Source organism: Podarcis filfolensis, assembly GCF_964270895.1.
Source record: "Podarcis filfolensis genome assembly, chromosome: 16".
NCBI classification, from domain to species: Eukaryota; Metazoa; Chordata; class Lepidosauria; order Squamata; family Lacertidae; genus Podarcis; species Podarcis filfolensis.
This window is the reverse complement of record NC_139620.1, coordinates 3,872,045-3,884,967: the sequence shown is the minus strand read 5'-3', so window position 1 is coordinate 3,884,967 and position 12,923 is coordinate 3,872,045. Positions and strand designations below refer to the sequence as shown.

Here is a 12,923-nt window from a genome sequence, read left to right as displayed (position 1 = left end):
TTCTGGGGCGGACGGGACCGTAGGAAAAAGTGGTTGCGCAGCGGACTCGTTTCTTGGCGAGAGGCACTGTCTTGGGTTCGAGGGCAGAGAAGACACCCGGGGCGCGAATTAGGGGCCATGAGTAGTCTGAGGAGGCTTCCAAGGGCCAGATGGAGAGACGTGGAGGGCCAGGGCTGATGTCTCCACCCGCAAGCAAATGGCTTCTTCCTTTGCAGATTGCCCCATGCTTAGCTGCCTAGGAGCACCCTGTTCCTCTGCCTTTTCCCCCTACCCAGTCTCTTGTCTCCCCCTTCGCTTTTTAGATGTCGTAACGGCCCCCGGGAGCCGCGATGGCACCAGCGACTCTGCATATGGTCAGTACGTCCGTCTCCCCTCCCTCCCTCCTTCCCCAAGCTCATCGTCCTTCCCACCCCTCCAGTCTCCTTCCGCCGCTTATTCCGCCCCCCCAAAAATCAATCACGCTCTAGTGGTGGCATAGAGGTCAGCCTTGTCAACACTCAAAAGCCCGTCTCGGCCATTGAGGTTCAAATGGGGGAAGGCTGCCATATTGGATGGAACTATCATGGCGGTTCAACGTTGGATTTGTTGGGTTAGAGCCAGCTCAGCTCTATTCCTAGTGGAGGCGTTGAAATTAATAGACCTGCGTTAGTCATGTCTGTCAATTTCAACGCATCTGCACTAAACAGGACCAAGCCATTGGATCTTGGGATCCTCTGCGTTGACATCCAATCGGAGGCGCCATCTTGAGAGGATCCAGTCAGCTTCCAGTGGGTTTTTTTTTTAGCAAAAAGGCTACTGGTATGTGAACTGATGACAGGATATTCCTATTTTCTCCATCGCGAGGGTCTCAAAAGACCCCTTGGGACAAAGCCGCCTCCGTCCAAGGCCTTTCCCGGTTGCCACGGTTACCAGCCTCCTGTTGCTTAGGCCCAAGATGGCTGCCGGCCAAGTCCATTGAAGGTTTATTCTCTTAAAACAGGGGCAAACTCTTTCCTCAAAAGCAACAGGAGGAGGAGGAAGAGCAAAACCCCATACCCTCCACTTCTGTTGTCTGGGGAATGCGGGAATTCCCACAAACCGGTTTTCAAAACTAACAAGGGACAAATCACTGCTCACTTCCTGTCACGTCAAGCGCCATTTCCTCATCCATCCCACCAACATCCCACTCCCATCATTACTGCAGGGGTGGGCAAAAGGTCTTGTTACGGTTAACCAACCCCCTGCCGCTCTCTTTGTATTATTTCCAGAGACTGTGTATAAAACCCACTCTCCCCTTTATGGCTTTTGAGAGGGATGGTCTCCGTGCGAACCAGGAAACCTTTCCCTTTTTTAATGTGTGTGTGTCATTCTCCCAGGGCAGAATTTGACCCTCCCTTAACAAACGCAGCTGTGGTTTTTATGTCGAGCCCAAAGGGTTGAAATCGAACCACGTTCACGCTGTGCCATTTAAAGCTTCATAACACAACTTTGAACAATCATGGCTTCTCCCAAAGGATTCTGGGAACGGGTCGTTTGATAAGGGTGCTGATACCCATGTTTGCCCTAGCACAGCTACGGTTCCCAGGGTTCCCCGTAAAGAGGAACCATTAAACCACTTTGAGAATTGTAGTTCTGGGAGGGGGATACGGGGGAGGGTGTTCCTTCTTCCACCTCTCAGCACCCTAAACAAACTACAGTTCCCATAATTCTTTGGGTGGGGAGCCATGACCGTTCAAAGCGAAATGCATGGTGGAAACGTGGCTTCTGTTTATTTGATGAGGGAGCAATTTCTGCAACTTCAGCCATGGTCTTCCTAGATCTTCAGCCATGGTCCTCTCAATAATCCCAGGTCTGAGGGGAGACCAATAGCAACTTGATTTCCACAGGCTCCCTCTATTCTAAGCAAAGGGTTTTTTCAGAGGGGTAAAAGATGCCAAAGTCATGGATGGAACGGATACAGGAGGTCTCTAAATATCTCCCTTCAATTTTTTTCTCATCACTTACGTAACTTGAAATCGGATGGGTTGGTGATGTCACCTAAGTGCCCCATATCTCAGAACCTTTTAAAAAAGCGTATTTTCCCCTCTTATCTCATATTTGAGCTTGTAGGGTAGAAAAGACCTTTTCATACACACACAAGCACATCTTCTAGTTAAATAAGTAAGTCCAGGGCATACAAAACCCAGGTGTCTGGGGAATACCAGACCCAGGCGTCCGGGGTGTGAGGAACCCAGACACCTGGGAAATACGGGACCCTGGTGTCCGGGGGGGGGTGAGGAACCCAGACACCTGGGGAATATGGGACCCAGGTGTCCGGGGGGTGAGGAACCCAGACAACTGGGGAATATGGGACCCAGGTGTCCGGGGGGTGAGGAACTCAGACACCTGGGGGAATACGGGACCCAGGCATCCGGGGGTGTGAGGAACCCAGACACCTGGGGAATACGGGACCCAGGCGTCCGGGGTATGAGGAACTCAGACACCTGGGGAATACGGGACCCAGGCGTCCGGGGTATGAGGAACTCAGACACCTGGGGAATACGGGACCCAGGCGTCCGGGCTGTGCAGAACCCAGGCGTCCTGGCATGCCAACAAGCACACACTCCAGAGCTTAGATGGGGCGAGCAGCTCTGGCAATGACGCTCTCTGCGCAGGCAATCATCTCCCCGCAGGAGGCCCTGCTTCCCTGCCCTCCCCACCTCACCCCCTGAGTCCAGCTCCCCCAAGCAAGAGAGCTCCAGAGCCAATCCGACGCCTGGAAGGAAATTAAATCCGAAGCGACTCCATTAATTACCCAGCAGGGGAGAAATCTCTTGATTTAATGGGTGGGGGGAGGAAGGAGCGGGAAGAAGGAGGAACAGGAGGTTGTTGTGTTCTGTGAGCATCTTTTGCAGGGGGAGGAGGGCAAAATTTGGGGGTGCGCACATATTTCCTGGCCCCTCTCAAGCCTCCCCTTTCTCCTGACCTGAGACGGGTCCTTCTCCGGGCTCGTCTTCGATCTCAGTCCTACTCAGAGTAGACCCATTGAAATGCAACAGACACGGTTGATTTAGGTCTGCTCTGAGTAGTGCTCCAGGGTCAGCTGAAGGTGATTTTTTAGGGGTGGTGGTCTTCTGGAGCAACAGGCCTCCCCCTCCTCCCCTTCCCCGCTTCTTATCCCTGTCTCGCTGCAAATCTTGGCCGCTTCCACTCGCCACTTCCTGCGAGGACTGTGGGGCCGGCGGGGGACGTGGGGGGGGGACACACGTGTCTGGGATTCATTAGGCAACTTGGCTGGCTCGGCATTTTTTGGGGGGGCCGGCTGACACGCAAGCAGACGGAGGCTCTGCGGATTGCAAAACAGTTGCACAAACTCTGCCGATCATTTTTTTTTGGGGGGGGGGCTTTTTAACCTTCTCTTAATCGCCTACATAAAGCCCAGGACACATTTGAGGAAGGAGAGAGAGACACGGGGACATTTTATGGGTGATATCTGACTAAGGCCGTATTCGCAGCCTACGTTTAAAGCGCAATAATTCCACGTTCAACCATCATTTCTTCCCCTAGAGAATTCTGGCAGCTGTAGTTGGTTAAGGGTGCTGGGTAAGGACTGCTCGCCATTTCCTCTCCCGGCGCTACAATTCCCAGCGTGATCGCTCTCCTGGGGAAATCATTAAACCCCTCTGGGATCTGTAGCGCCGGGAGGGGAAATAGGGGTCTCCGAACAACTCTCTGCACCCTCAACAAACTGCAGCTCCCAGAATTCTCTGGTGGAGGCCCTGACCATTTAAAGCAGCGGTTCTCAACCAGGGGTCCCCAGATGTTGTTGGACTACAACTCCCATCATCCCTGAGCTCTGGCCTTGCTAGATAGGGGTGGTGGGAGTTGTAGTTCAACAACATCTGGGGACCCACAGGTTGAGAAAGGCTGATTTAAAAACATATCACAGTGCCTTAAACATGGGGTGTGTGCCCTACTCAGAGTAGACCCACTGGAATGAATGGAACTTAGTCGTGTTGATTTATTTTCAGTGGGGCTCCTCTCAGCGGTACCAGCATTGTACCCAACATTAGTCACGGCCGGAGCAGACTCCATGGAATGAATGAATGAATACAAATAACTTTGGCCTATTCATTTCAGTGGGTTTACTCTTGAGTAGAACTTAGTTGGGAACCAACCAACCCTTTCAGAACGGTTTCCCCATATGCCTTGGCAGGCAAGGGATAAAAGCTCTTTCCACACCTGATCCCTATGAGTTACTCTGCGCAAAAAGAACAGCTTTTTAGCCTTGCGAGGCCCTCTCAGCGTGCCAACTATGGAAGTCTAGAAATCTTTGCGCAGTGGCACAAACCAAAGGAGTGGCTTGAATATGTATTTTTCCATGTATAGGGCTATATTTTTAAAGTTTAAAATTGGAGGTTGCCTTATACACAGACTGTTGCATTTATTTATTTCTTAATTTGGGGCTCAAAAAAAATAGGGGCCGTCTTATACATGGGGGCGTCTTATACACGGAAAAATACGGTGTGTGTTTTTGAGGAAACCTCAGAACTGATCCCCTGCATAAGATGTGATTGTACGTTGTTTGTGGAGACCTTGTCCACAGCCCTTGCTGTGGCTCTTTGAGGGGGCCCTCCTCCCATTACCCCCTAACTGCCCCCCCCCAAAGTCATTATTTTATTGCTTCCTCCTCCTGACACTGTCTTTATCACCGGCAACGCAGGAAAGACGCAGACCTCCGCCGCCACCGCTCTCTCCTCTCCCTTCCCAGAAGCGCCCACTGGGTCTCCTCCCGCTAGCTTGGCTCCCGACGCCCGCCTGGCCCCGGGCGCAGGAGGGCCACGCTCCACCCTCCACGTGGCTGTGAGCAAGCAGGGTAAGAAGGGGCCGATCACCTGACCCCCGACCCTCTCTGCCCGCATGCGCACACACAGACACATGCGCTGTGTCCCCACAACTCGTCCCTGCAGTATGGCACCCCCGTGATAACAGCAAGCTGTGCAAGAAACACTAACGTGCGCGGGGAGGGCCTGGCGGCGCGCTGGAATGCAGAGGCATGCGAAACGGTTGCGTCGCCGCGTCTTGCACGTTGGGGAGCAGGGGTTGCGCAAGCCGCGCATGGTCGCTGTTAAGTTGTGGGTGAGCATATCAGACGACACAGCGATTCCTCAACAGCTCTTGTTTATTGACAGGCCAGAACAGAACTGAACTGAAGGGTTCAGCCAGCCTGCTTATATAGAGCTCCACTAGAACGCAACAGTAACCATTTTCTGTAACTCTCCAATCACTCAAAGTCACTTTCAATTCCCTTATTTGCATATGTGGACCTGAGTGAAAACTATCTACAGTATCCCCCTGCTAGCCCAGGGTGAGAACTTCAGTACATAACAGTCGCCTCTCTCTGAGCAGAGGACGAAGCTGGCGAGTCTTATTTAGGATCCCGGGTGGGAGGTGCAATTGTGATCACCGGAAGCGAAAGCTTTGTCTCTCTATTATTTTTTTTTCCATAATACTTTATTTATGTTTTCTTGGTCTACAAAGGTATGCGCACAATGTCTCTTTTTTCAAGTTCCATTATCCACAGGTCAGTTTCATTTGTTGAGACATTAGGATGAAAAAAGGGGCGCTGGTGGCGCTGTGGGTTAAACCACAGAGCCTAGGACTTGCCGATCAGAAGGTCGGCGGTTCGAATCCCCGCGACGGGGTGAGCTCCCGTTGCTCGGTCCCTGCTCCTGCCAACCTAGCAGTTCGAAAGCACGTCAAAGTGCAAGTAGATAAATAGGCACCGCTCCGGCGGGAAGGTAAATGGCGTTTCCGTGCGCTGCTCTGGTTCGCCAGAAGCGGCTTAGTCCTGCTGGCCACATGACCCGGAAGCTGTACACCGGCTCCCTTGGCCAGTAAAGTGAGATGAGCGCCACAACCCCAGAGTTGGCCACGACTGGACCTAATGGTCAGGGCTCCCTTTACCTTTAGGAAGAAAAAAGAGGATAAGAGGTGGAGGGGGCCATGGTTTGTGGGGGGGGTGTCGGGAGGCGATATTTCTATTTTGCTTAATGTATGTGTGGGTTTTTGTGTTGCCGTCGTTTGCGCAGGTTCTCTTTGCTATTTGCTTGTGTTCCTTTGGCGGTGAGAGAAATTGGGGTTGGCCTCGGGTGCGGTTGCTTGTTTTGAACTTTGTTTTTGCATGTGAGTGGGGTGGGTGGGTGTTTTTGAGTCAGGTTAGCCATATTGATTCATATGCTGTTGGTGGATTCTTGTCGTTGTCTTGTTGGGCTGTGTATGTGATGAAGGGGAGCCATACCAGGGTGAAAGTAAAGAGGTAAAGGGACCCCTGACCATTAGGTCTAGTCGTGACCGACTCTGGGGTTGTGGCGCTCATCTCGCTTTAGCGAATTCCTTCTCAAGCCTCTAGGCTCAGCTCAGTTGGCATGGAGAGGCTTTGAATGAGTCTTGTCTGCAGTCTTCCCATCTGCAAATAATAATAATAATAATAATAATAATAATAATAATAATAATAATTTATACCCTGCCCATCTGGCTGGGTTTCCCCAGCCACTCTGGGCGGCTTCCAACAAAAGATTAAAAATACATTAAATTGTTGAGATTGGTGTGTACCGCCTCGCAGGGTTGCTGTGTGGTGGGCATTATCGCCTCGCTGGCAGGCAGAGTTTGAGGAGGACTTGATGGGATGGAGAGGAAGAGAACCGCAAGCTTTCTGTGCGTCAGGGTGGGGGAAATAACCCTGATGAAGCAGGAGAGAAAGAACAGAGAAACGGCCCCCAGCGGAAATAGCTCTTAAGAGCTGATCCATTTTGGGAGAATTAGGCGTAATGCGTATTGCAAACACGCTCTCTCCTGAACACAACAAGGCATATATAGATATATATATATATTTCTGCCCCCACTCCGAAGCAAAATGTGAGGAGATGGGTTTTTGGCAGGGGGGACAAAATAGCCCTCAAATTGCAAACAAAATGCCCCCAGACAGCTGCGTAGAAATGAGAGAATTAAGCTGGCAGGGAAGATAAAGGTGTGCGAGGGGAGAGAACAGCCGCCAAAAATAAGCTGGATTTTGTTTTTCAATTTAGGGAGAAGCAGGTCTCCTGGGAAAGTGTTTTGTGAGCGTTCTCTCCTGCCAAACCCGAGGCAGAATCTGATTTTGGAATGGTTTCCTCTTCTGAGTCCAGATCCCTCTCTGTACATGCTCAGAGGCTCCCTTCTCACACGGCAGGGCATTGGGAGCCATTGCTACAATTATATGGGTCTGTATGTCTCTTCATCTTTGAACCAGAGAAGAACCACAGAGGGTTGGTCTAGCAGAGACTAGGGTGAGGGTTGCAGTTATAAGTATGTAAGGCAGACGTGCTGCAAACCGCCTGAAGGAAGCTCACGTGGTAATCTGCATTTTATAAAATTATAAAGTTATGCATGACACAGAGTGAGTGGTGAAGGGGAAGTTTTTCTCCTGCTCCCTCCAAGCACTGGAACTCGTGGACTTCGGAAGACTCAGGGCAGATAAAAGAAAGGATTTATTCACATGGTGCATAGTTAAACGGCGGAACTCCCTCCCACTTGAAACAGTAATGACCACCACTATAAAGGGCTTTTTTTAAAAAAGGATTAAATAAAATGGATTGATCCGTTTGTTGTGAATCTTCAGGCTTCGCCTCTAGCAAAAATATGGCCTTGCTGTATCTCTGCAAGGAGGAAAGGGAGCTAGTTCAGCGGCAGAACAGGGGTTCAATCGCCATCCTCTCTGGATGGGCTGAGAATGTCTGAAAACCTAGAGAGCTCCTGCCAGCCAGTGTGGGCTATATTGATCTAGACAGGCCTAAGTGCCTGAGCCAGTATACGTTCCGGTAATCCTAAATAAAGCAGAATGGGGGACAGGACACACAGCCCTTAAGGCATTTGGGACATAGCTCATCTTCCTTTATATGTATATATAACGAGAGAGATCCCACCGGCTTGTTCCAGCTTTGCCCCTTCACCATAAATGGCAGCCATTAACTTCTCAACGCCATGAGGACTAGATCCTTAATTTGGGAAGGCCAAACTGGGTCAGCCAGTTTTAGCTTCTCTCATCCTCGCACCTGCCCACATGTCTGGGTCTTGTGAAAATAGGGCAGCGTTTCTCTGGTTGCCAGGAAAATCCTCGGTTTGGAGGGGTGAGAACCATACACTCATCTGACTGAACAGGCCCAGGGGTTTTGTGGCATTCATAAAATAATCCACATGCCTTCAGATGTCTTCTAAACGTCAGATAGTTGTTTATCTCCTTGACATCTGATGGGAGGGCGTTCCACAGGGCGGACGCCACCACTGAGAAGGCCCTCTCCTTTCTTGCAAGCCCTATCCTTTGGAGCAGGAGAAAACAAGATGAGATATTTGAAGATATTTGAAGATGGCTGTTGTATCTCCTCTCGGTCCCCACTTTTCCAGGCTAAACAAACCCAGCTCCTTCAACCGTTCCTCATCTGGCATGGTTTCCTGACCCTTGGAAGCAAAAGCAAATTCTGGCTTGTCAAAACATCTTGACGGCCAACAGTGCTCCGAGAGCAACTTTCCCTTCTTTGCAACCTCCTGTGGGCCGCATTCTGATGGGGGACGGATCCAGAGGCAAAAGGGAGTGGTCCAGTTAATGGAGAGGTTACTTTCCTGCCACAGGCTAGCTCCTGGTAACAACACACACAACGTAACAGGCTGCTTTTTACTATGTAACTTCTGTTTCAAACACAATTCAACAGAGGGCCTTCTCGGTGGTGGCGCCCGCCCTGTGGAACGCCCTCCCACTAGATGTCAAAGAGAACAACAACTACCAGACTTTTAGAAGACATCTGAAGGCTGCCCTGTTTAGGGAAGCTTTTAATGTTTGATGCATTACTGTATTTTAATATTTTGTTGGAAGCCGCCCAGATTGGCTGAGGAAACCCAGCCAGATGGGCGGGGTATAAATAATAAATTATTATTATTATTATTATTATTATTATTATTATTATTATTATTATTAAACATCTCACAAAGTATAATTCCATAGACCAACACATCATGCAAACAGAACATGTCAAGAGAAATTAAAGCCCAATGGATGGTCTCTGGACCATGTTCTGTTTGCATGTTGTGCTGGTCTATGGAATTACACTTTGTGAGATATTATAGGTTGAATTGTGTTTGAAATAGAAGTTACATTGTCAAAAACAGCCTGTTACCTTGTCTGTGTTGTTACTAGGATTGTATTTATGTAACCTAAGATTTAGTAGTAGGGACGCGGGTGGTGCTGTACATTAAACCACAGAGCCTAGGACTTGCCAATCAGAAGGTCAGCGGTTCGAATCCCTGCCACAGGGTGAGCTCCCGTTGCTCAGTCCCTGCTCCTGCCCACCTAGCAGTTTGAAAGTGCATCCAAGTGCAAGTAGATAAATAGGTACCGCTCCGGCGGGAAGGTAAACGGCGTTTCCGTGCGCTGCTCTGGTTCTCCAGAAGCGGCTTAGTCATGCTGGCCACATGACCCGGAAGCTGTACGCCGGCTCCCTAGGCCAATAAAGCGAGATGAGCACCACAACCCCAGAGTCGGCCACGACTGGACCTAATGGTCAGGGGTCCCTTTACCTTTACCTAAGGTTTAGTAGCGTTTTGCAGGCTAGCTCCTGCCTGCCCTCTGTCTTCCACCCAGGCAGGCCAGAGGTGTCCAGGGACGTGTCCCAGAAAGGCAAATGATATTTGGGGTGCAAATAGGGTGTGGTTGAGAGAGAGAAAGTGAATGGCCTGGATGTAGTTCAAAGGGCCAGGCAGCCGCCCTGAGGCTGCCAAACCCTTAGCTCTGGGTTCTGCTCAGTTTATTGACCTGGCGTGCAGATCCAAACACGCAGGCCCCCACAGCACTCGAGGAAACGGAGGTGCAGTTAGAGGTGGGGAATCTCTGAACAAAACGAGGGCTTCCTCCTATTCAGAGCGAAGAAAAGCACAGCTACCCACAGAACAGCTTTCAAGGAACGAAACATCAAACCGTTGCACAGCCCTGACTGGGGCGGGGGGAGGAAGGCAGGCTTGGCAGAGGCCCACCGCTAATTAGCTTGCAATCTTCTTGCCAGAGGGCAAACGTGTCTTTTATTTTATTTTTACCGTCCCGTTCACCCGTCCCAACGAGATCAGCTGTTCGGCGTTAAACCTCCCATTTGGCCTGCCTTTGCCGAGACTGCCAGATCAGCTGATCTCGTTGGGACGGGTGAACGGGACGGTGTTTGTGTGTGCCGTTTTCAGATGCTCTTCTCATTCGTCCTTATTTTAATTATTTGACAGCATGCCACTTAAAAAAACCAAAAAAACTCCCAAACAATGAAATCCTGTGCTGATGAAAGCGGTTTTCTGCGACCCGTACAATTGGAATGCTAAATGTATCCCGCCACCTCTCTAGTTTCTGTTTCCATAGATGCAGCACAAAGTTACCCTGTGGAACTCCCTGCCACAGGAGACGGTAATGGCCACCAATTCAGAGGGCTTTGAAAGAGGATTAGATAAATCATGGAGGAGGGAGATGCTGAACTACTAGATGGGTGACTGGCTCTTCTTAGGTTATGAACTCTCTTCATCCTCTTTCCAGCCCTTTAAGCCCCTGGCCACTGCCGGATCTTGTAGCCAGAAGTTCCACAGGTTTGTTCCATCTTACTACACATTCCACAGTGAAGCCTTTCCCTTTTTTGCTACTCCTAAATATGCTGCAAAACAGTTTCTCCAAGACGATCCGCAAGTTCTAGTATCCTCTAAGGGAGGGATTTTTTCAAAGAGAATTTAGGAGGGTTGCGTCCCGCAAGAGCCCTACTCAGAGTAGCCCCATTGAAATTAGCAGGCATGGCAAACAAAGGTCCTTTTTCCATCTCCGCTGTATTAAGCCGTTGGTCCCTTACCTTTCTCGCCCTGATCTGGCCACAGTGATCCACGCGACAGTCACCTCCAGGCTTGATTATTGTAACTCGCTCTACGTGGGGCTGCCCTTGAAGCTGACCCAGAAACTCTAGCGGGTGCAGAATGCCGCAGTGAGGCTCCTTACGGGGTCCTTGCAGCGGGATCACATTCCCCCGGTGCTATACCAACTGCACTGGCTCCCGGTGAAGTACAGGGTCAGGTTTAAGGTGCTGGTTTTGACCTTTAAAGCCCTATGCGACCTAGGACCCACGTATCTACGGGACCACCTCTCCTGGTATGGCCCGTGGAGGACCTTAAGGTCCACAAACAACAACACTTTGGAGGTCCCGAGCCTCAAGGTGGTTAGATTGGTCTCAACTAGGGCCAGGGCCTTTTCAGCACTGGCCCCGACTTGGTGGAACGCTCTGTCCCAAGAGACCAGGGCCCTGCAGGACTTGACATCTTTCCGCAGGGCCTGCAAGACAGAGCTGTTTCGCCTGGCCTTTGGTTTGGACTCAGTCTGACCCTTATGTTTCCCTCCCCTTATGGTTTTAATACAGCTGCATTTTAAATTGCATTCTAACCTGTATTTTAAATTGGTTCCCCCCCCCTTATGTTTTTACTGTATTTTTACTGTTGTTAGCCGCCCTGAGCCTGGCTTTGGCCGGGGAGGGTGGGGTATAAATAAATTTTATTATTATTATTATTATTATTATTATTATTATTATTATTATTAATTTCAACATGTCTACTCTGAGTAGAGCTTAGCCGGGCAAAAGCCTCTCTGGTTTAAGTTACAGTTGTGAGCTGGAGGCAGTAAAATAAGACCGCTGGCTGCTGCTATCTGGGCTTGCAGCCAGGGAGACTTTTATTGTGAAGTTTTGAAAAGGCAGGAAAAATACGCCAGACTTGAGACTTCCTGTTTTCCATGAAGGGGGTTAAGGAGAAAGAAAAGGGGTCTCGGAGAGAGAGTATTTATCGAAGGAACCGCTGGCTTGTCAATCTTCTTTCCGAAAGCGAGGGCTGCGTTCAAAAGACCTCCGAAATAATTTTAGCGTTCCAAAGAGCACCAGGTTGTTCCCGTTAGAAAACAAGGCAGTGCTTAGTGATGGGGAAGGAATTCAGTTAATTCTGTGTTTAAAAGTAATTCGCTCTCCCCGAAAGAATTCAATAACCGAACGGCAGCTTTGAAATTCACACCTCGGCGAATTTTGCGATGACATTCTCCCCCTTTGCCCCAAAAAGACAAACAAAATGTTGAGTTTCCCAAAAAAAGGCATCTGATTGGCCAATGTGAGAATAGGATACTGAACTCGATTGATCTGGCCTCATCCAGAAACCAGACTCTAATTAGGTCCCCACAAGGGGGGAGTGGTTTGGAATTTTTTTTTTTTTTTGTGCAGAGCCATAATAGTCAACAAAATAAATTCACCCAGGGTTTTATGAATGAACAGAGTTGGGAACATCTGTGGCATTCCAGATGTTGCTGCTGGAGTCCAGCTCATAGCAGCCAGCATGACCAGTGGTCAGGACTGGTGTTGAGATTCTGGCCACATCTGGAGGGCCACAGAATCCACCCCCCTTGCCTGTAAAAACGCTTGTGGACCTTGCAGCATCTGAATAGATTCTGGGCCTTGCTTGCTAAAGTCCTCCAAATGTTCCAGGGATTTTTTTTGGGGGGGGTGTCCCAGGAAAACCGAGGAGTAAAAAAATCCATTTTTATACAGGAATTGGTGAATTGTAGTGGAGGGGGGAGAGAAATCAGACTTTCCCAGGAGGGAGACGGTTAGATATTCTTCCTCAAACCCCAACAGCTGGATTTTGTTTGCAGAATCCAAAGAGGCTAGTCCTGATTATTGATGCAATGGGTGGAAATAGTTAATAATAATAATAATAATAATAATAATAATAATAATAATAATAAATTTTATTTATATCCCGCCCTCCCCAGCCGAAGCCGGGCTCAGGGCGGCTAACAACAATCAAATAATCAAACAATCAAATAAACCAACATTCTAAAAATATTTCATTATAAAATTAATTAAAATCAAGTTGAAGGCAAC

General features: G+C 49.4%; 1 protein-coding gene across 5 annotated transcripts in view; it reads left to right on the top strand.

Annotated features, from left to right (window-relative positions):
- The window catches only part of SEMA6C (semaphorin 6C), a 128,048-nt gene that overhangs the window by 101,489 nt on the left and 13,636 nt on the right, over positions 1 to 12,923 (top strand). For 3 of the 5 annotated variants that reach the window (XR_014542641.1, XM_083591037.1, XM_083591038.1), the window contains exons 17-18: positions 303 to 353; positions 4,682 to 4,834. Coding sequence is in view for 3 of the 5 variants with exons in the window: in XM_083591037.1 (XP_083447163.1) it covers positions 303 to 353; positions 4,682 to 4,834 (204 nt within the window). In the remaining 2 variants the exon portion in view is untranslated. The remainder of the gene's footprint in view (positions 1 to 302; positions 354 to 4,681; positions 4,835 to 12,923) is intronic. The other 2 variants (XR_014542642.1, XM_083591039.1) reach the window with 1 other exon arrangement.